Source organism: Ursus maritimus, unplaced genomic scaffold (genome assembly GCF_017311325.1).
Source record: "Ursus maritimus isolate PB19 unplaced genomic scaffold, ASM1731132v1 scaffold_18, whole genome shotgun sequence".
NCBI classification, from domain to species: domain Eukaryota; kingdom Metazoa; phylum Chordata; class Mammalia; order Carnivora; family Ursidae; genus Ursus; species Ursus maritimus.
Window position 1 is genome coordinate 27,802,608 of NW_024424230.1, and position 24,284 is coordinate 27,826,891.

The 24,284-nt window shown below is 46.4% G+C and overlaps 1 protein-coding gene across 1 annotated transcript in view; it reads right to left on the reverse strand.

The window, feature by feature from the left end:
* Positions 1 to 212: 212 nt before the first annotated feature.
* SETBP1 (SET binding protein 1) overlaps positions 213 to 24,284 on the reverse strand; it is a 151,484-nt gene continuing 127,412 nt past the window's right edge. The window contains exon 3 of the mRNA XM_008693049.2: positions 213 to 1,149. Coding sequence (XP_008691271.2) covers positions 770 to 1,149 — 380 coding nt within the window. The 3' untranslated portion in view covers positions 213 to 769. The remainder of the gene's footprint in view (positions 1,150 to 24,284) is intronic.

Here is a 24,284-nt window from a genome sequence, read left to right on the forward strand (position 1 = left end):
TTTCTAAATACTACAGTATGCCGGACAGTCACCAGTGCATTAATTCCCCATGTGCCCTCGTTCTGTATGCCATGAAGACAGCAAGAACCTCAACCATGATTCCACCTCTCAGGTATGTACAATTTCGTTGTGAAGGGGAAGAAGTGAGTGGAAGACAGTTCTTCTGTAGTCTCTGAACACGTGGTAGAGACACCAGAAGCTGCGTGGGGGAGGCTGGGCCTTCAGGGTCAGTGGGATGTAGACAGGAGTTGAGGAAGGCTGTCCTCAAAGAAAGGTGTTAAGCCAAGTCCAAGGCCTGCCTTCTTGGCAGGAGGGATAAACATGGCCAAGTGGGGACTGGTGAAGGCACTGGTGGAAAGTTATGTGGGGAGCAGAGGAAGGCAGAGCATCTGGGACGTGTGAATAAGGAGTTTATATTTTACCAACTTCCGGTGAGGAGTCTGGTGACTATTGAGGAATTCATGACATCATGGGGTAGAATGAATCAAGGCCTCTGAGAAACTCTGATTACTGTCTCCCACCCCCAGTGAGCAAGGGAGCTAATCGAATGCAGTGGTCGAGAGCATGGGTACTGGACCTACGTTGGCATCCTGACCGTCCACACGTTCCTGGGGTGAGTTTTTGACTCCTGGCCTCCTCTTCTGAACTGAGGGTATAAGTATTTACCTCACAGACCTCGTTGATGAGTCACATGAGATAACACAGATAAGGCCCCTGATGCAGAGATTAATAATTACTAAGACTTGATAAAAAGCCATTAATACTGTTATCATTCAGTTGCTACTCCCAGGCCTTTGCCCCCAGGTGGTGAGCTGATCTCCTTCCTTTGCTCCCACTTGAAAGCCCAGCGCGGGAACACGCTCAGTGTCCATGGGAGGTTGGCGAAGCGGAGCGCCTGCATTCCCCAGCACATTCCCCGTGGGCCTTCTCCGTGCCCACCTTCCAGGGAGTCAGCCCAGAGCATCCGGTAGCGCTCACCTGCATCAGACGTGGCTGCAGACGCAGCAAGGAGCGATAACACTGGGCTCGGGGGCATTGCCACGCTGTCAACCGCGGCCGGCTTCTTCCTGGTCATCATGCTGGACACGGAGCCCTCGCTCTTACCGTGTGCTGCCGTTTGGTCCACTTTGAGGTGGGGACTTGGCATCCCTACAAAAGAATAACCCCGAAGCTTGCAGTTACTTAAAAGGAACAGGAAAACAGACAACAGAAAACCTGAAAGCAAGTGGAGAAAATTGTGAATTCACCTGACCTCCTTTCGATAGAACAAGAATGAAATTTTAGAACATTTAAAAAAAATATATTAGCAGCATAGCTCGTTCTGGTTTTGTGGCTGAGATCAGCGGTGACAACAGTCCGTTTGGCTGCACGGAAGCAGGGGCATGGGCCCGACGAAGCAGGAGAGGCCAGCAGGTACCCTGTGCCTTCTATGGGTCAAGAAGCCCACTTGACAGAGGCTGTGCTGTGTGCAGCATGAGGGGGAGAAGGGGACCCCACCCTAGCTTCTTCTCTCATCTAGCTGGGGACATGAAAGGAGAGGGAAATATCGGTGACACATAAGGGAGGGCTGACGTGTTCTTCAGCCGCTCACAGTCGAGGTGCTTGGGGAGGGCTGGGGAGGGCTGGGGAGATTAGTGTGGGGAGAAGGGAGGGGAGGTGGTGCAGAGCCTATGCTAAAGCAGCAAGCAAGAGGAAGAGGCGCTGTGGGTGCCGTGAAGAGCACACCCTAAGCTCTGGGTGGGGACCGAAGATGCTGCAGACGAGAGGCCAGTCTGCTGGAGCAGAAGATGCACTGTGGGGGCTGATGTGTGATGGCAGTCCCCGTGGCCAAGCAGAAGTTGATTTGGGGGCTTTTCAGCCTTTGGTCCTAATAAGCATTGTTAAGTCATGCCTTTGTGATGCTGAAAAGCACCTCTTGTGAAGTGCCTCTGTAAGGGCCGGACGTTGACTTTATAACAAATTATAGAGCTATTCTGGAGCCTTGCTTCCTAGGTTGAAATCCAGGCTCTCTCATTCTTTTTAGCTGCATGATCATAAGCAAGTTGCTTCCCCTCTCCAAGCTTTGAGATTCCTTAGCTGTACAAATGGGCTGGAACAGTATAAGCTCCCAGGGGTGGCTGGGAGGATCCCGGAGGCAATTAACGTAAAGCGCTCAGAGCAGTGCCTGACACACCGTCCACGACGAGTGTTTCCTGTGCCTATTACTCTTATCATCACCACGGTCAGTGCTGCAGCCTGCTGCTTCCTCAGGGCAACAGAAAGCAGCTGGCAAAGGCTCCGTTCTCTTCCCTGACCCGACCGAGGATTTCTGGGGCCCTTCTGCACCCCCAGCTGTAGGAAAGTGCCTCTACAACTCATCCAAGCCTAAGTCCAGAGGCTGGGGGTGTCTGAATCCACATCAGATGCTCATCCGGACAGAATTTCTTCACGTCTAGGCTACCTGCCACTGACCGCAACAACAAAAGGGGCTTTATCCCAATAGCTCTTGACCCTTCTTTTTGCAACCCTGTGGGTGATTCAGTCCTCTCCCCGAGTAAGGTTACGTTGCTGCCAAGTGAAACCAGCCTGGTGTGGGGTGTGGGGGGGGGCAATAGCAGCCCCCTGAAGCGTGTAGTGCAGAAGTTAGCAGTTTCTTAATTTTACAGATGAGGAAAACACATTTCTCAGAGGTTAAGCAATAACTAAGTAAACTCACACAGCCCTAATGTCGGGGCTGGGAGTCTGCAAGTAGCCAGATGATAAATCCAGGACCCACGGATCAGCCCGGCCCAGCTAGTTGTCTTCTAACCCCTGTCCACCACCCTGGTCGGCCGACAGCATCGTTCACATCGAGGGTGCACGGACCCTAGCCTCACACCTGGAAAAAGCACCTGTAAGCATCTAAGGAAGAAAGTCATGTTGACATTTTCATTGACCTACTACTACCTTCCTCCTACTCTCCATCCCACCCTCTGAAACTCCCCCGGTGCTGTGAATAACAATGCCATTTCTACTTCTTAGGATTTGTATTTCATAGCATTTCGATAGTGGAGACATCAAATTCTGTGACAGAAAGATTGCAGGGCACGACCATCAGGAAACCAGGAAGGGCAGCGAACGTGGACAGGATGCCCATTTGTGAAATATGCAGGGGTGTCAGGGATGGGCCAGGCGCACACATATATATAATACGTGTAACACACATCCAGAACCACCCACAGGGAGATCAATCCGAACAGTTTACAGTGGTTATTCTCAGGAGGGAGAGCACATGAAAGTTTGGTGGGAAAGAGGGAGTTTTTACTTTTCCTCCCTAGCCTTCCTTATTGTTAATATTTTATTTTATTATTTATTGATTAGATTTTATTTATTTGATAGAGAAAGAAAGCACAAGCAGGAGGAGTGACAGGCAGAGGCAGAGAGAGAAGCAGACTCCCCGATGATCTGGGAGCCCGATGCAAGGCTCGATCTCAGGACCCTGAGATCATGACCTGAGCAGAAGGCAGACAATTAACTGACTAAGCCACCAAGCGCCCCACTGTTAATATTTTTAATGCCACAAACATACTAAATTTTGTTTCCTTTGAGAAAATAAACAGACTTTGGAGGCGGGGAGATCTAGAAGTCTACCAGAGCATAGGCTTTGGGGTAGAATGCTGTGCTTGAACAACTGACTGCTAACAATCTCGACTGGGGACAGCAGTCTGGGGTCTGACGGAAGTCCCCCAGTTCGGTACTTTGTGCCACTGCGGTCTCGCTCCCATTAAATGGAAGCAGGTGTGCCTTCCATGGCGCACCTTTGGAAGTCCAAGGGGTCCCAGAGTTCTGCTGGGTAATAGCTCCTCCGGGAAAACCCACTGTCATCTTTGTACCTGTGGACACAGGCTGGGCAGGTGATTCTTTGTGCAAATTATGACAGGTTCAGGGAACAAGCCACAAACAGGATTAGCAGGAGGATATTTAACTCTCACTTGGGAACAAACTGATTTCAAGTCATTTTCGTTGTACCCATTTTCATGCAAATGTTCACGATCCAAATTAGTCTCAGTCCACATCATTTCATTAAAGTTCATTCGATCATACCTCTATTGGGCATACTTTGCTACTCAAGTGTTTATGTTAAAAGTAATAAAATGACACTTAAAAACTCTATAATTCAAATTGTCACTATTTAGCTGTCTTGAAAACCCTCGATAATTTAGGATTTTCTAGATTATGGTACTGTTTGTTAGTTGCCATCCAATGAATCTGAAAAGCAATTAGGAAAAAAGAAAAAAAGAGCCCTGACATTTTCTCAGACATTTTTGGGTTTTGAAAGGATTATGGAAACAATCCCAGAAATAGCATACATGAGCAAGTATATTAGATAAGCTTTCAACAAAGCCTGATCTAACAGCATTTGGAATCCCCCAAATCTGCCTGAGGGCCAAGGGCTTGGGGTACTGGGATGGGTGACCCCTCCGAGGAGAGAGCATTGGGCAGCCTGGCCACCGGAAGTCGTTTCTCTTCATTCCAGGTGGGAGCTGATGCTCCACAGAGAGGGGCCCAAATGACCAGACATGCGTGGAACAGTTCAGAACCAAGTTCTCGGAGATGTGGGATGAGGGTGGAGTGCTGGGACATTTGGAACCTTTCCTCTCAGCATGGACCTGGCTTCCCTCTCTCCATGGGAGGGAGAGGTGTGAAGCTTGAGGTCCCCCAAAAAGAAACCCGGATTTCATGTTGTGCTGATTGGACCACTGAGATGTGTTCCTTCAACTAACCCTGGGACCTGAGAAAAGGTGAGCATAGCTTTGATGTCACCTGGGGTCACTTCTCAACCTGACAGCAGACCGTGTGGAGAACACACATGGCGCCTGAGTTCGGAACATCCGTCAACCCCAGCTCAGGACAGACTGTAGCGAGGCTCCCCTGTCTGGAGGCCAGGACGTTTTTAAAGGAGGAAAGAACAATGCTAATAACTATGTGGATCCAACATCTGTTCATAATTAAAAGACAGAGCCAAGAGGAAATATTGTTTAAAAGTTAAACCTATAGGAAAACATTCTGCTAATAACCTGTTGACCTCTATCGATAGGTTTTTGAAAAAGCCTTTGAAACTGTGCTGTAGTGTGTCGAGGGACAGTCACTCATTTTCAAAGGTAATTTCTCATAGACCACTTATCCCCTCAAACCTCTACCTGCACACCGTGTTTGCATTAGGGACTTGATTTATGGATTCCCGCTCCTCCGATGCAGAAGCTGACTTCCTGTTGCCTTGGTTACTTGGAGCTTAGTTCAAGGTTAAAGTACTCCCAAATCAGAAGCAGTGGCAGGCGCTGCAGCGGGCGGCCAGGTTATTGACTGCCCCAGGATGCGAAAAGGTCAGAGACCAAAGCACTGTTTACTGCCTTAAGGGTGAGTCAATAGCTTCAATATTTTGATTCTCTTTCTTCCAAAGTAGTAGTTGCTGTTCAATTACCTCTTCCCCGGGTTGTTCAAGGTCACAGGGGTCATGGAGGAAAAGCAGGGTCTATGGCGGCGGACTTTCCCAGGATCCCTTCAATGAGCTCTGTGACCTTGGATAATAAAAAGCAGCCTCGCCTAAGAGTAATTTGTATGTTGCTCTAGGTTTATAAAGCTACTTTATCTCATTTTCTTTATGGGGAAAACAAACAAACAAACAAAAATCTTTGTGGGATGAGTACTGTATACTCCCCTTTTCTAGGTCAGAAAAAGGAGGTTTAGAGAGGTCATGTAACTTACGTAAAATGACACAGCTGGTGAGAAGGGGTAAGAACTAGATCTTGACTCCTTGATGGGTCCTCATGTCACAATTTCTTTAAAATAGAGGGGCTGATGGGATCATCACCTAGGGATCATATGTAATTCATTCTGTAACACCCACTGCAGAGAGCAGTAGATCTAGAAAATGCTATGTGATTAATATAGGCTTGTTGAACACCTTAATTAATTTTTTAATTATACGATCTGCAAATGCAGTTATTTCCTGGTGACAAAGCTTAGATGGGAATAGTGAGAGAGCCTGACAGCACCGAGATAGTGGCTGGGTTCCTCAGTCACCTCCCCGGCCCCCTTCCTGCTGCAGAATGCAGGGCTTGGCATGCACTGGGAGGTATACCACACTGAGCAGTCAGTGGCTTTCAATCTTGCAAAGAGCTGTGACATACATTGCGCTATTTGCCTCTGTGGCATCTCTGTGGATGACAAAAGGCAGATGGTGAAATTCCAAATACACAGATAAGGAAACTGAGCCACAGAAGCCCAGATGATTTGCCCAAACTCACATATCATGTGTGCAGAAGAAGTGGTGGGGAAATCCATGCCTCTTTGACTCAATTCGATGTTCTTCTCTTTCCCTTTTCGGAAAACCCATAAATGACATATTTTGCACAAGAGAAAAAAACCTCTTGAAAACTTGATAATAGTTTCCATTCTCATAACTGGTTGTTGGATTGATCCATTGCTTTTTCTTTGTTTGCAAATGAACTTCAGTCATGGCACACGGGGGGATATATGTTACGGAAGAAACTGAATCAAGCACGAGATGATACCTTTAGAATTTGGGAAAAAATATTTTTCTGTGCCGAAGTCAATAAAATGTTATTTTTGTTGCATCATCGTATTCATTAATTCAACAAGTACTTATTGAATGTTTACTGGTACCAGGGACACAGTACTGGTCAAAACCACTGAAGCCCCCATTTTCTAAGAATTGCATTCTAAAAACCTTGGCGTAGCATAAAGGCAGCTGTTACCTTTTATAAGGACACAGAAAGATCTTAAGGTGTTTTTTAATCATCAAAAGGCAGCGCCTCTGCTACTCACTCACACAGTATGTGAGGGATAGAGCGCCAAGGACCCAGATCTCAGCAAAGGGAGGGCACCACTGTGAGCATTAGAGAAAGACAGGGCTCCCGTGTGCACATGCATCTCCATTGCTCCAGGTCGGGAGGGAGGAGCACGGGCGGGATTTTAGCCCCGCCCTCCCCTCGAGCCCAGTGCTGTGACAGTAAACAGCCTGTTCAATCACAGTGACTGTCTCAACATGTGTTTTGTGTCAAATGAGCTTTACTTCATTCCAGGACCTTGTGAGGTGACACTCAGGCAAGGTTACTCTTGAATAGAATGCTATTCAGTGAGCCTAGAGTTAATCATTTTAAAATTCACAATTATTTGAGTGCCTACTAGCACAACTCAGAAGATGTGAGCCCTGTATTTGCACAGAAAGTTCAGAAGTGGAGAGTGACATAGGACAGAAAGACTTAGGATACTGAAAACCAAACAAGACAGGAAGCCAAATGAGTCCCTCAGGAATTAGGAGGAAAATGAGATCTCTGTGGGATCTGAGGTGGTCTGTGCTCATCCATTTATTCATTCAACATTCATTAAGGACCTGTGCGTGCCAGGCACCATTAAGCACAGGGAACATGAATAGTCATCCACTCAGGAAGACAGACACAAGTACAGAAACCCCAGTTTTAACGGGCAGAATTTAATCACTAGAAGTGGAGGGAGGCTCTCTCTACCAGGACTGGGAAACGACAAGAGTAGAAGCAGGAATAACAAGCCTTCTTTGTGCAGCCGAGACAAGAGTGGTTGGGATGAGTCATAAAAACCACATACTGGGAGATATGGTTGGGAAGGCAGTTGGCAAAAATGAAGCCCACCGCTCATTGTTGGGTAGAGTGAGAGCCTCTCTCCTGTACGCTTATCGTCTTGGACAGACTTCTGGCTTCTTGTGTCATTATTGGTTGATTTCTCTGACATTCTTGGAGGCAACTGCAACATTGCCTAGAGGTCAGGAACCATGTCTTACTTTGTTTTGACTCCCCAGCACTTAGCTCGACAGATACTAGATACTCCACAGTGTTGGATGGATGATGGACAAAGAGAAAACACATCTATCCTTCAAGGCCCAAACCTTCTGGGGGAAGCCGCCCCAACTACTTTAGTCCGCACACAGCCCTCTTTACTAAATTCCCTATTTCCATGTAGTAGAGAGTGGGCAAAGAATATATTTTTGGAAGAAGACTACCTGCTTCACTAGCTGTGTGATTTGGGGCAAGTTCTATCAACTGTCTGTGCCTCAGTGTTCTCATCTGTTAAATAAATCTGTTGTGAGAATTAAATGAGTTTAAACATTATGGTAGACAGAAAATAAAACCCCAGTTCCCCAAAGATGTCCATATCCTTGTCCCCAGAACCTGTGAATGTGTTACGCAACATGGCAAAGGAGAACTGATGATAGAATTAATGTGGCCAATCAGCCGCCCTTACATACAGAGTATCCTTGATTACCAAGCGGTCGAAATGGAATCAAAGGGTCCTTGAAGGTGGAAGAAGGAGGTGGAAGAGAAGAATTCCAGAAAGAGGTGTGGTATCGGAAGCAGGGTTAGCGCGGTGCTACGTTAGTGGCTTTGAAGATGGAGGAGGAGGGTTATAAGGGAAGGAGTGCACATGGGCCCTGGCAGGTGGAAAAAGCAGGGACACAGATTCTGCCCCACAGTTTCCGGAAAGGAGTGCAGCCCTACTGAGACTTTGACTAGCCCAGTGAAATCCGTTTTGGACTTCTGACCTCTAGTAGCGTCGAGTAATACATTTGGGTTGTTTAAGCACTAATTGTGTGGGAATTTGTTACAGTAGTGCTAGAAAACTAACACACATGTAAAAGAAGTTACCACGGTGCCAGCTAGAATGAGCACTCACCTGTGTTAACTATAATTACTATTTCTTAGCACTATATCACCTTAGTACTCATCTTCTCATTATTAACTTACTTCATATGTTCACGTTATGTGTGTTCCCCATAAGATTTAAATTCTTTAGGAAGCAGAGCCTTTATATTCTTTTCCTCTATCTTCCTAGCGTACCGCTGACACAAAGCAACTAGTCAGTGGATACTTAGAGTCAATAAGTTGTACCAGAGACAAATAATTCGCTGATATGAGTGTTAGACCAAAGTTCTGAGACACTGAATTATTGCAGGATCTGCCCCACACTTAACGGATGAACTTGAACAAGACTTGGAATCTCACTAAGCTTCATTTTTCTACTGGTCAGAATCTCTTCTAGCTCTACTATTCTGATTCCGAGCTTTCCAGATTCAGAGAAACTGCGAAACAATCGGATTAGTTCTTCCTTCTCTTAATTCAGGACTGCAGAAATGGGCTGAGAGGATAATATTTTGTCCACTGGAACCTCACAGAGATTTATCACTTCACAGAGTCTTGATGCAGTAAATTCTAATCATGCATAAGTCGGTCTCCCCCGTAGCGATAAGTTCATGTCAGATGAAAGGTGTTTTCTAGAAGCAGCCAATGACATCACCCAGAATGGAAATATATCAGATTTCAAAATTGCAAATAAAGGCATACTGAGTAAGAGGTTTTTAATCTTCCTGAATCTCAGACATCAGAACCTTTCCGTAGGGAGTAAAAAGTGTATATATCTACGTACATACACACAGAGAACACATTTTGTAAGCAGCTTAAAGTTCATAGATACTTCTAAGCTCAGGTTGGAACCCCTGCCTGCCTATGCTGATTCCTGCACGCATGCACACGTGCACACGATGCCTGTGGACACACCAAAGAAGGACAAAGGGCAGACAGACAGAACCAGACAGAATGCTGATGTAACTGCTCCCACGTTTAAAAAAGAATGTGGAGACAATAGAGTGGTATAACGAAGGGACTTTCAAGATGTATTCACTAGGGAAGAAACAATGCATACATGTAATTAAAACCAATTTAATACTACGATGCACCAAGTATGCTCTTGTTATGTCCTTGGAGATCAGGTAGCTTAGGCATTGGCTGCTGTCACGTACATAAGCATGTCACAGGCTTCATCAACAGATAAACACAAAGAAGCTTCGGTGAAGTAAAATCAAGGCAGTTTAGAGTTAGTCCGGTCCCTCCTGGGTAACTCATCCCAGACGGAGGATGAGATTTGGCTTTGTCAAGCGTGCCACAGAGAGGAGGGCAGAGCCACGACTCCGACCCCCGCCCTATTTTCGGCCCGTGTCAGGCCAGCACGTTGGCACTGAGCTGTAAGAGTTCCACCCCGAGACGTCACAGAAGCCCTCTTCTCGCTCCTCTGGTGCACGCACGCCTGGTGTCCACACTCACCGGGCCGCTTGCGAACAGACCAAGCCAGACGCTAGAGACTGGATCCAAGCTGTAAGACCACTGACTCTGGCCGTGCCTTCCCCAACATAAAGGGCTTAGTAGTCAAGGCTGGGTAGCATAAGCATCTTTTGTAGTGTCTTCCTTTTTACCGTTACAGTGTGGAGGCGCAGAACACATCTGCATGGTAATACAGATCTCCATGCTAACTGGGTCACCTTATTTGCATTTTGATTACTGCTTATTTAGAAGCCACATTGAGAAAAGAGCTTGATATCAGGAGCTTAAGTGCATGTGTATCTATAAATATATGTATAAATAGATAAATGCATATTTACTGGTTCGTGAACGATCAGTCCGATATGTACTCATTTCTCACGAACATATCTGTAGGCGTCTGGCCGTGTATGGATGTTAGGATTATAACGTGGTTATAGAATCAAATTATTCTTCTCAGTGCAGTATCACCCACGGTATAGACACACTGTGTCAGCTAGAGACGTCAGTTTAGCATCTATCCCCCTTGTTAAGTAGTCATCACTTTATGTTTGGCAAAACTGTATTGTTTTAAAACCTCTCCCGGGCCTCTTCCTCAAACCACCTACTTTGTCCCACTATTTAACTCCGTTGTATAGAGTGCAAATGCATTGTGACCGTGTGCAGGCATACACATACGGACGCAGAACGTGTGCTGGAAAAGCTCTCTGCTTTGCAATAGAGAAAAAAATCACAGAAACTCAGACCCATCATTAGATAGATCTCCTAATCTTTATCTCTAGTAGTTCAGTCAGACGAGCTAATACCATGATGATGGCTTTGAAATCTCTTAGGAATTGGATGAGGAGAAGTGATAGTGATGAACTCCCAGCTAATAAACACAGAGTGCTTATTTCGGCAGAATGATCAATTTCTAGATGTCCTGAGGCTTGTCTGATACAGTTGATTTACTCATCCTCGCTTACCTCACTAATAAAGCCAAAGTCCGCCATCAGATTACAGAGGTGCAGAGGATTTCTTAAAGGGGCAGAAGAGAGAGCTCAGGTAGCGCTCCACGCTTCCCTCTAAACATCCCTCCCGCCCACAGTCCTCGCAACTTAGCTGCTTCCTCACTGACGCTCTGCACTCAATAGACTTTGGGCTAGTACAGTAATACAGACAATTAATTTGTTACCTTGTTAGTGGAAATTTAATGCAATGATCTAAAAGGACTCTTACATATTGTGATAAACTTTAGTGCCTCCGGGCGGCTCCCCTCGCATTGGGCTCATTTCACATCTCATCCATTATGTAAATGAGATTTGGAAATAGTTGAGTTTCACTAATGTAGCTCAACTCTGATGGATTGGAGAGAGTCAGTCCTACTGAAACTAATGAGGTTAAATGCACCTCAACATTTCTTTCTACTTGGTTGATTATGCAAGCCTCTGTTGAAGAAATGGGATGCCGTGCACTTCTTCCAAATATCCTCTAAGGAAATTTCACTGTTGCCAGACCCCACAGTGGCCCAGAATATGTCTGGTTTGGATAATGCCCGTGTTGGTTCCAACCAGTGCGTGGTACGTACACAGAGCTAATGGACAACATGCCATTACATGCAGCAGACTGAGAATATGACTGAATATAAAAGGGAGAGAGGAGGTCTCTTGGTCATCCAAAGAAGAGTGGGGGGAATTTTACACAAGTGGACAATGGGGATGAAAATCCTTGGTGGGGCATGAAATCAGAGAAGGAAAGTTAGGTCTGGAACTGGCGATGAGACAACTGCATTTGATTCGAACATTCATAGGGAGTCAGTCCAGTTCCTGAGGATCTAGTCTTTAGACAGAGATAAAGAATAAGGACTTCTGTGTTCTGGATTTCATTTGGAAAGCCAAGAAATGAATTCCAAAGGCTGAAGATTGTAGGATGTTATTGAAAAAAAAAAAAAGGTAACAAGTATTTCAGGAGAAGCAGCCTCAAACTATCCAGGGTCACAGAACCAGGAAGGTGAGGTTTGATTTTCAGAATAAAAAGTATCTATGGAAAGGACACCTGGGTGGCTCAGTTGGTTAAGCGTCTGGGCTCAGGTCATGATCCCAGCGTCCTGGGATCCAGTCCCTTATCGGGCTCTCTGCTCAGTGGGAAGCCTGCTTCTCCCTCTGCCTGCCACTCACCCTGCTTGTGCGCTCTCTCTCTCTGACAAATAAATAGATAAAATCTTTTTAAAATATCTGTGGAATTTTTTAGTCTTTATTTAAAAAGGGGGGGAGATGTTGGATGAGGAAAGTAAGACAAAGACATGGAGGCAAAAACGTCCTATATAAGAGGGAATCAGAAGCCAAATATAAGAGCCAGTAATTGTGGAATATACTCATTTCAAGGAAAGGAGTTTGAAGCAGGTGAATAAGGCTGTGACCCTGGAGTCAGAAGGCCCTTGGTTTCAATCCCAGCTCTGTTGCTTAACTAGGTATTTGACCTCGTTCAAGTTATTTAACCTCTCAAAGCTTCAATTTCCTTATTAAAAAATAAAAAAAAGTTTAACGAACCACCTACCTCAGAGGGCTATCACGGGGACTAAATGAGATAATACCTGTGAGATGCTTTAGCGTAGTGGCTGGTGCTCAGCACAGGCCAGCCAGGAATAGGAACAGGAAGCATGGGACATCTACGAGGTGATGAGGACAGAGGCCACCCGAGGCCTGAAGGAAGGACTGGCAGTTTGGAGGAGAGGTTGCTGGCCAAGTCATCGCTCCATTTCCACCATCCCAACTAACTCTCAATGCTCTCAAAGCTGGGATCCCAGTGAGACAGCTTCTCGACTCTTAAATATTCAACCTGATGACACATTCTCTTGTTGGTAGTTGACAACAAGGAAGCAGTTTTGTTCTTGTGTTAGTTAGTTCGGCGAAAGTTTCAGTGCCTACCGTGAACACAGCAACTCCAGGTCCTTTGGGGGACCCTTAAAGTATAAGAAACAGTCCAGTCTTTGGGTATTCAAATATTTAGTTAAAAAAACCAAGTTGCAGGAAGAAGAAATTTAAATAAAAATAACAATCTCCCCTGAGCTGAAAAGAACACCTACATTACTTTCCCTCGCACCTGGGGCCACACTAGCATATATTCCAGAACAATAGTTGAAGGTGGAATTTATTACCTGTATAGCTCATGTACAAATATAAATAATTGATCTGGTTGATTAAGAATAAGAATTTACATTAATAAAAATAATTTAAAAAATAAGACACCATTGTAAAAGTAATAAGGTAACCACTATGATCATTTTTATGGAAAAACAGCATTTCAAAGTGGCTCAAAGGGTGAGCTGTGAGCCCACATTCCCTGTGTTCAGATCACAGTTCTACAGGCTACTGGTGGTCTGGACTTGGGCAGCTTATTTAACCTCTCTGTGCTTTAGTTTTCTCGTCAATAATGGAATTAATCAGAGTAGCTATCCCCCCAGTTCAACGAGAGGACACCAAGATAAGTCCCCATCCTCAAAGAGCTGGAGGCAAACATATAAATATTAATTTTTCATACTCTGATAAGAACAATGGGACCAGGTATAAGCTCCATGACTAAGCAGGGGAATGAGTGACTTCCCTGCTGGGTCAGGAAGGACTTCACTGGGAGGCAGCATTGATTTGGGTCTTTAACAGTGTGGAAGTATTGGCTGAAAGGGCATGAAAGGAATCCCAGGAAGGAGGAGCAGCAGGTGCAAAGGCTCAAAGCATAAAACAGAATGGCGTGTTTGGGGAAAGGCCAGAGCTCTCGTGCATCTGCAGCAGAGCCTGTGAGTGGGCAGGTGAGGTGTCACAGAAGAGAGGGGCTGGGTCAGGCTGGGGACGGTGCCAGGAGTCTGGATTCACTTGAGAGGCATGGCGAGTCACGAAGGATTTCCACGTAGACACACAAACACCCAACCATGGGGAGGAGGGTTGGTCTCTAGCATGCCTCGGGTTAGAGGGCAAGAGGCTGCTCCCAGGGTGATCCTGAGCAGATGGCCAACAGAAGATATTTTAAAATCAAGGATGGAAATTGAACCTTTGATATAGAATGGTTAACCAGTGTGCCCTACTGAGTGTGCATAATTCCCACGTGGCCTCCCTCTCTTTTTCCCCTCCTCCACCTTTATCAGGCAAATTCTGCAGTAGACGTTTCCTTCAAAGCACTATGGGGGAGACACTGGTGGGTAGGTTGTGAAGACACCCAAAGCCATGTTTAAATCATGTTTGTAAATCAAATCTCATTTTGTTCATTTGGACAGTTGGAGGTGAGGGCTTTAAGGAGGTGAGGGTTATAATATATTTTCTACAAGGTAAGTCCCCACCGAACGTAGGTGTTCTGCAAGTGTGGATTTTTAGACACCTGCCCTGAGGTTTCACTTTTTCTTCCTGTCTTCATGGGCTGGGTATTCGATATCCTTTTTGAAGGACTTTATTCCCAATACAAAATCTCCTACCGGCGCTCAGATCTCAGACCATTAAAGAAGCTTTGAACACAGGAGAGAAAGGGAGAGGTTAGGGGAGAGAAGAGCAAATAACAGTAGCGAGTGGGAGCGGACGCTGCATCGGCATGGAGAACAGGCAAGCTGCCAGCCTCACCGGGAGAGCAGCGACAGCCAGGCAGGGGCACGGGACCACGCCGGGCCACCCGGGTCTGCTGCCGAAGCAGCAGACGTCCTACAGCTTGAAACCATGGCATGCTAACAACTTGTTAAAAAATAGTCAAGATAGTTATTAGTTGGCACCGAGGCCCCCCCCCAAATTCTTTTACTAAATTCAAATTTCATGGCTTGTTTAATTTGTAAGCTGAAGTCAGTCTAGCAAGTTATAAATACCCCTGGATTGATATGTGCTGGGAATATTCATGTGTTTATTCATTTACCCATTTGTTCATTCAAAAAAAAAAAATCCGCTGAGCCTCTACGATGAAGAAGGAACTTTGGCAGACCTTGGTAAGAACGCCAGTGCATTCAACATGAAGACGGGCAAGAATTAGTGTGATAACCGAGAAAGGGCAGCGATGATTATCACCCTAACTAAAGGCAAGCCACACAGGGCGGAACTGCGAGCGTGCAGACACGGGAACGGTAAGCAGCGGGGTGAGTTTAACACAACAGCCCACACTGACGGGCGAACGTGCAACAGATAATGAGCCACGTCGCGCTGATATTGTCTGGAACAGTTTGCACACCGGCCCAGCGGTTCATTTAGACCCATGCTGGGCGGGAGCTCTCCCTCCAGGGGTGACGTCACGTGCTCCGTGCAGGGTTTAAGGTCCCCAGGAAAGGAGGACGGGCACCGAGGCTCAGAGGTGGGATTCCCAGGCTCACTATCTTGAGCTCTATGACTTTGGGCATGCCACTCCTTTTTGTCCTGAGGTTTCTTTAGGGCCTCTAAGTCCCTCTGATTCTGCGTCTTGGGTCGATAGAAGGGCTTCCTGTCATTTTCAACAGGAGAGAGATCATCTGGCCATTGTAACGGGAGAGCTAAGAAACAACAGTGGGAATCATTTCTGTTTTTGAGAAGACAACAGAGCTCATTTCTATCAGATAAACCAAAAAAAAAAAAAAAAAGCAATAGTAACTGGACACGAAAAGTCCTGAGAATCACAGTCAGGTCTAGGCTTGTCTGGGTGCTTCTGTCCTGTGTCCCCCACCCAGGGCTGCGGGCACCTCGTGGTAGCAATGACTCAGGAGGGCATGCCTTAGAGTCACCTTACAGGGAAGCTGCTTTTTAATCAAGTCCTTTTGGCTACTTCAGGACCGACTAAGTGCCCTTGGTTGAAGATTACATGTGTCATTTTAATCTAAGCCTCCCCACAACCCTATGAAGTAGATAATATTAACCACATTTTATATGCGAGGAAAATGAGGCCCAGAGATGTTAAGAAACACACTCAGGGTCTCACAACGACTAAACATTAGCAGGAATTTGAACCCAAGTCTCTCGGTCAAGTGCTTTCCCTTAAACAGCCTTCCTTCCTCCTGGCTATAAGGAATACAGACTGACGCTTTAGTGTCTGGACTCCAGAAAAGTGACAGAAAGAGTGAGAGGTTTTCTTTAGGCAAAGGTTTAAGAAAAGGACTCTTGTCAGCAAATGGCTTACTTCTTAATTTTGTCTAGGTAGCCCTGGGTACAAGCAGATAATGGCCCAATGTAGGATTAAGAAGTCACAGAACCTGTTGAAAAAAATTCATAATGAATGTGCCATGGAGGCTGAAACTGTGGAAAATCTCTATGAACTCAGAGCTAAAAAATAGTTTCTATGTTTGACATCAATGTGAGAATGAAGCTTCCCTACGAAGAGACAGGAGGCTAAAACCAGGATTCAGGGAGCAAATGGAATGGCCAAGAAGGGCCAATAAAGCAAATGCAAGACTTTACAAAAGTTAAAAAAAAAAATTCCCGGACTGTATTTCTCAAACTTGGAAATTATTACATTTCCCAACTAATAAAACTGACAGTAAAACATTATTTTTCCAGCCTTGGTTATATAATAAGTGGAATGTGTTTGTTTTTATAAGCACCGTTTTAAAAATAATCAAAGTTATCTGGGGGCAGCTCTTTGTCAAGCCAGGAATTTGCTTGAAGGACATCCAGCGTAAAGAGCGACTGGGGTCCGGGCTGGGGCAGGTGGAAGCTGTCTCTCCAACAGCCTCCTCAAAAGCTTGCCTGTGGTTTAAGAGGATTGCAGGTGGCAAAGCAGTGGTCTTCCAGGGTTCCTTTCAACACCTACCACAGGTCCATATTCTCCTTCTCACCTTCGGACCGGTGCTGCCCCCCCCCCCCCATCACCCAAGGTTAGCTCCTGCTTATATCTTTCCGTAAGAACTCAAGCGACAGGTAACCTTCCTGACTCAGAACTTCCACATCCCCGACCTGGCAGGGAGCACTCCATCTACACCCCGTTTCTGTCGGCCTTGCTTACGTTCAGTTTAACCCTTGGTCACATAACCTCTCGAACCCACAGAACCAGTCAGATACATCTTCAATCACGGCTCAGTTTTGGACCAATGAATTAATCTAAGCCTTAGACTCCTTGTGGGTAAAACGGAACTAGAGCCGAGATGCCTTATGGCAACTGCCGAGGTTTGTAGGAGGTAAAGATCCATCAAGTATCTAGCATGTTGCCTGGCTCCTTACAGGTACGCTGTCGTTACCATCATCACCATCATCATTGTTATTATGCACAGCGATCCTGGCCTCCCAATAAGATAATTAGTAAGTTGGGAAAAGAGCCTGTGTCCTATATTTCTCATGTCTCTAACAGTGCTTAGCCAGCAAAGGGCTAGTAAGAGATCATGTGATCAATGAGTCTGTATTTCATGGAGCCGCGTCCGGGCTTGTAAAGGGTGTGAGACACACACAGAACCACACCACTAATATTACTACTTAAAGTAGCAACAAGATGGTATGGTCCCCCCCCCACCGGTCTACATAAGAAATATTCTACAATTCTATGAATATTATAAATAAGAGGATGCAATTTTTATGATTCGAGGAATCACAGCAGAAATAAGAGCTATTCATCACTCCATTTCCAGAAAGCGAAACACAGAGAAGGAGGGGTTTAACTCTAAGTGTCTTTTTTTTTTTTTTTAAAGATTTTATTTATTTGACAGAGAGAGAGACAGCCAGCGAGAGAGGGAACACAAGCAGGGGGAGTGGGAGAGGAAGAAGCAGGCTCCCAGCGGAAGAGCCTGACATGGGGCTCGATCCCAGAACGCCGGGATCACGTCCTGAGCTGCAGGCAGACGCTTAACGACTGAGCCACCCAGGTGCCCCTACTCTAAGTGTCTTTAATTCTCAAACACTATGAGGGTAAAAGGTGTTAAGGGAAAACCATTCAGAGTCTGCGGTCCGGATGTCAGAATCCCAGAATATCGGGGTTGGAAAGATCACTCAGTAGATTCTATCATTGCACTGATGAGGAAGTGGGGGCTCCCAGATGGAGGCCTGGACCTCGCACCTGCTCCTCGTCCTCAGTCATGATGGGCAGCCGGGCCTTTCATGTTATTTGCCTTCACAGGTGCTTGCCTTCCAAGCTACTTTGCTTGTTTTGCCTAATGACTGTGAAGGTCCCGTTAGGGGATGCGATTAAATGAGACGGGGATGGAGTGAGGTGGGCAGACTTCTGCAGAACAGTCCGTAATCTGCTTTTGATAGGAACTTTGGGAGAGAAAAAGCAAACAATGGGCTGCCAACATTAATAAAAGTCACTGGTATTAATAGAAGAGATCGGACTACGGTCTATTCTTTGAAAGGAGAACTAGGTGGTGGTGTCCTTAGCAATGAGGCAGCATCCAGCCACCACATTAAGAGGTGATGGCTTTGGAGCCAGATCTTTGTCTCTGTCACCAGTGGGAAACTATGCCTCAGGGCCTAAAATCAACCCTCCCTGCAAAAGGCCCCTCCTTCTGAAGGGGCTCCTGGATGCCCACCCATGATGGCTTAAGTGTTTATTATGATACAAAACTTTGGAGTTTCAGGTTTTTGAAGCTGAAGGACGTCCTGGTGACCATCTTCCTGCAGAGAGAGGAGGCTGCGGTCCGCAAGTGGGACCCATTCTGCAGACTCCTCAATCTTACCCTGCATTGGCTATATTTCCTGGCAGGTGGGGTCTAGGAGACGGGTGCCTCATGTCTGCTGTAGCCATCTCTCGTTCTCCTTCCTGTCCTTCTGAGAAAGGGTGCCCTGCCTGGGACTACGTTTGTGGGTGTCCCTCTTTCTGCTTGCTCCCACCTTTCAAAAGCATGGTGCATCGACTGGTTGTGGTGAAAATCAGTTCGGAGTCCTTTTTGCTCCACGTTAAGCCCCCAGAGCCAGCTCTTTTTGTATGGAAGTCTTCACAGGCTGGACCTGGTCTAGTGACCATTTGCAAGGAAACAAAGGAAGAGAGGTGAGGCTCATGACGGCAGCCTTTGGAGGTGGGTAGAGCAATTCCAACAGAGGGGAAAAAATTAAAAGATGGTATTTCCATGCAGCCGTGAAAGGAGAGGAAGGAATCCTTCCTCTCCTTCAACAATAAAGGCTCCCGCTAATTTTAACCAGAGTCGGCTCTGAAAAACCTGTAGTTGACTGTGAGTCACTGGCCCTCCAGGGAATAGGAGGTGGGGACGTGTGTGTGCGCACGAGAGCGCGCGAGCACGCACACCAGTGTGTATAATCTCACAGTGCCCAGAGCCCTGGAGATCCTGGAACACTTGAGTAGCACAGGCCAGATTCATTAAAAACCCTGGCTACAGGCCAGCAGTTAAAATTGAAGCAGCATATTTATTGCATTTTGTTCAAATAAATCTGAAAACGTGTGAATCATATTCCTTGGAGAGATGGGGAGAAGAAGTAAACAACATCAGGCTAATACTTACAAGCCGTGGCGGAGAGAGAACAAAGGTACAGAAGGCTCCCCCGCTCCAGGAACTCTGCGAGATGCTCTGTGAGATGCGAGGTGGGGGCTGGGGGGCCACCCTCTCCTGCCACTTTCTGCACTGGCTCTGTGCCGGCTTGGGGACCACTTTAGGGCAGGTGGCTCTGTCCTCTGCCCTGGGTCTCTCAGTTGTACCTGGCAGATTCTGCCCTGCTCCGTGGGCCTCTGTGGTCCCCCAGATGCTGCTGCTGCCATCCTGCTTTCAAACGGCAGCTGCAGAAATTAGATTCAATTTTGGGCTTTCCTAAAATAGTATATGGAAGGGAAAATCTCCCCCGTCCCCACCAGCCCAGTTCATAGGAAGCTCGGCAAGAGCTCAAGCTAATTATTCGCCTCTACGAAGCAAAATAAGTCGTTGGTCAGCTTCATCACGCCTGGGCTGTATTTTCTTTTGTTGTTTAATATCTTTCGGTAATGCTCCGAGGGACAGTCTGTGCTAGTGGGTGGACACTGTGGGTTGGACCGTGGGTCTCAGGTTCCTTAAGTATAAATGATAATAATTCCTTTGTATGGTAATTATGAGGACTGAGTGAAAAAATGCCTTATAAAGACATCTAACTCAACAATATAATATTCCCATGACCAAATGTCAAATCTCGTAACGTTCTCTCTGTTAAAGAGATGATTTATGGGCATAAGTATGTATATACATCGATCTATTTTTCTCTGTTCAACCCAAGATTATTTCTAAAGCAGAATTTTGCAAACCGACTCCCTCCCTCCCTGCCTTTCATTCTACATGTACTCGTTGTCGGTGGCAACACTGATAGATGTAGACGCACAGGTGTAAGTGTGGTCTAATACTCCTCTTTTACTTCGCACAAATATGGCCGTTTATGTATCTTCAAAAGCCCTCTGAGCCTTCCAACAGTTCTAGACAATGCTAAAAGGCCTGGAGACATGGGTCGGGTAGTTGGAGACATGCTGTGATCACCCAGAGAAAATCAGGTATATGTCTGTTATATTTGAAGGCCTTGGGAAAAGCAAGAGTTCTTAACACCATGTAAGGGTAGGTTCTTAGGTAAAGGTTTCATGGTTACAGTGGTAAAGGCAGCTCAAGACCCAGGCATCAGTTTCTAATGTTTACAGCTGGGAGAGGGGCCAGTTTTCTGAATTGGGCCAAAACGTGCAATGACCTGATACTCCTACTTTAACACCCTATCTGGCTCAGACCCTCACGAGAATGGAAAGGACTCTTGGGAAGTTCACCTTATTCAAGCACTGTGATGTCTGCTCCCTGTTGGTGTTGGGGCTCATGGGGCTCCTTCTCTTCTGGTCTGGCCAGGTTCTGAGCCATTCCTTTACCCTCACTCTCTGTGCCTTGAACCCAGGAGAACCTGCAGGGAGGTGATTCAGCTTCCAGATGCTTCCTCCCCATGCTCTAGAATGCTGGGACACTGATCAGGGAAACCTTGATGGCAAGGCAGAGAGGCCAGAGAAGGCTCGCCCCTAGTTGTTTGAGGCACGCATTCCAGTTTCTGAAGCTCTTTCCCTCACAGCGAGTGAGAGAGTGCCAGTAATAGTAATAGCAAATACTTCAACTGCACAAGCACTATTACTCGAACACTCGCCAAGGCCTTTACATGTATTAATTCATTTCCTATTTACAACAAACCTATGTGGAAGGGATATTATATTTATTCCCATTTTACAGAAGAGGAAACTTGAGACCCGAAAGAGTAAGCAAGTCACTCTCTGTTACTAGCACAACTAGCAGGTGGGCAGGTGGGCAGGGTCAGAATTTGAATGCATGCAAGCTGGCTTCAAAGACTTAACCACTGAACAATGCCATACAATCCCGGTTTCTTGGACACTTGACCCTCTTAAGAACTAGACACTGGGTGCCCTTTAGGTTTTGTTTTCCTGAGTGTGTGCAAGGAGAGAATTCAGTAAGTAGCTACTAGACCAGATGGTAATAGGAAGCTAAACCAACTTTGCCAGTTACGTAAGAGCATTATTTATGAATCCTAGCTACACCAACCATGCCTTTGCTTGGGTGGGCTTGAATTGAAATGCGCCGCCCTGAGCCCACAGCAGGAGGACATGCCCTGAATTACTCGTCCCTCGATGTGGCAGATGTGCCCTGATTCGTCAGCACATCCTCGTCCTTTGCTCTTTCAGCACAGAATGGGAGGTCACCGTGAGGGGAAGGCAGTGGCCAGGGAAGCCGACCAGAACTCACAGGGTGACATGGGAATGAAACCGATTCCTCTGAGTCTTTAAATCGCCACCTCCTTGCCACGAACTGTATGAAGGGCCATGGCTGCTTCATGGAGGGCTACAGTGTGTATGCACTAACTCTCTCAGCCTACATTCCGGCTGCTGCTTCTAGAGCAGACACTGGCTTTCTGTGCCCCTCCCACTTTGGAGAATTTGAGTCCCAAAGCTCAGTGATTCATTCTGCTGTGCTGCCTGGGAATTCAGGAAGAAAAAAAAAATTCTGCCAAACATCATTTGCTTGTTGAGTGAAAGAATGAATGGATTATTGAATTAAGGCAGAACCTGAGAGGAAACCAAGTTGTTTAAACACATCTGTGTATTCCCAAGTGTCTTGGACACCACATGCCTTTTTCTGAGAGCAAATTTCAAAACAGAGCAGGGAGAAACCTGGTGGGTGAGTGGTCTGTCAACGACAGCCAGACTATACAGCATGACGGGGGTGCCCTACCGACTGGCACCAGGGCGAGCGCATGGAGGACTGCTACTCCTAATCAGATACTGCCCTAATGAGTCGTGCCTCAGTGGACCCAACTCTAGCAACAAATCTCTTAAAACACCCATTGGGCTGAGGCAACCAGATTTTCATAGAGCCCTTCATGAAATGACTTATCAAAGGTAAAACAGGTAGGCAGGGGTGAAGCCCAAAGGGGTGAGCTCTTGGGGCTTCCCAAGCCATCTTGACCCCTGGAAATGGTAGCAGGGCCGGGGCACCTACTCCCTACTATGGAGATACCCATGGTATTCTTTAAACCAGAAGCTGTCTGAGTTGGTTGTGCTCTTGACAGAAGCCACCGTCATGCCTTTTGTAAACACCCACGCTACTGCCACTATCCGGGATTGCAGTGCCACTTGCATTAATCATCTTTCTTATTTTCTGTGCTTTATGATGCTTTGACATTTGGGGTCTAACTGATCCTGGAGAGACTGCCTTTCCCAGGGCTAGCTAACTCCTAAGGACAGCAAACGACTTCCCGGACAGCATGCCTTTCACGTGCAGACCCAGCAGTCCCAGAGCTGGTATTCCCCAGTTACACCCCTACCCTAGTAGCACCCCAGAGCTAGGTACCAGGCAACTAGGGACAATCTCTACACCCCAAACGCTGCTGAAATCATTCAAACCAGCCAACACCAAATCTGCTTACTCTACCTTGACTGCTCCTTCCCACAAAGACCACCATAAACCTTTTGCCCTAGTGCTTCCTGACAGATGGGCTTGCATGCCACAGGCACGGCACGATGGACTTCTTGTTTCTAAGGGATACGTGACTCTACACTTCTTCCTTCACGACCATCTCTTTCCTGTCTATGTGTCTCACCAAACCCAATGAAAACAAATCCTGAGTGTATTTTCACACACCAAGATGCATGCCTGTCCCTAAACCTCTCAACTCCCTTGGATTATGCTGGAGAATTAAAAAGAGGTCACTCTCGTACCATTCCTGGAGGCCTTAATATAAACTGGGATCTTTATTTTTTATTTTATGCCGAGATATTTATTTCACTGGGAGCCTTATTTTTAAATAAGGTTTACAAGTGTTTCTAGCAAGAACTAACAGGTATAAACCACTACTTTGTGCTGGGCATTTTCCACAGATTACTGTCTTTAATTCATACAATCGCCATCTGTGGTCTCCAGGGAATCACTGGTTGCCCAAGATGACACACCTGGACAGAGGCAGCTCTTTGACCTCCGCTGTCTGGCTTCTGAGGCCGCACGCAGGGCCGGTGCATACTGAGGGGCACCTGTACCTGGGAAGCGGCGTTTCAGGAAAGCCCTGGGACCTAAAGGTATGGCCCTAAAATGTTGCTGAGCAAAGAACGGTCTGCAAACCAGCTGTTGGTCAGCAGGCTCTTGGTGACCCGGCTCCCGAGAGAGAAAGAGATGGTTGCCTGTATATAAATCAAATATGACACTGAGCATACTGTTTAGTTCAGTCTTTTTATTTGTTTATTTTCTACGTAAGACTTTGTGGATGAAGGCAGCAGGGTGGTGATTTCCACGAGGGCACCGTTTCCTTGTCTTGCTGTTGAGCCTCAGCAGGGAATGTGGTCCCTGCTGTAAAATGCTACGTGTGCCCCTCACTCTGGGGCACTGGGGTGGCAGCTGTGACTATCCCTGTGCTCGAGAGACTCGTCTACATGGTCTTGCTGGTTTATATATTTAACCACCGACCAAATCTTTATCAGATACCCGACATGGTGCAGGCTAAGGTCACAACCTATGTCCCTGCTCTACCCCCGAACCCTCTATCTCTAACAACACCAGCCTGTTCCGGCCAAAGGAGAATCCTCACTTGTGATTTGTGTTTTCACGTGTGCAAAGCTTACCACCAGCAGACTAAAGGACCTCTAATCCTAGAATTGGGCTGCATATTTCTGTCGCAACCCCACCACATCCGTGTCAGTAGAATGTTTGACTTGACTTGGTCACATGAAGTTCACATATCATTTTTTAGCATCCGGTTATAAAATTAACATTTGCCTTTTAAAAATTACAGCCTTGCCAACACTACTGTATCGAATACCTAAACTTTTCTAAGAAGGTAG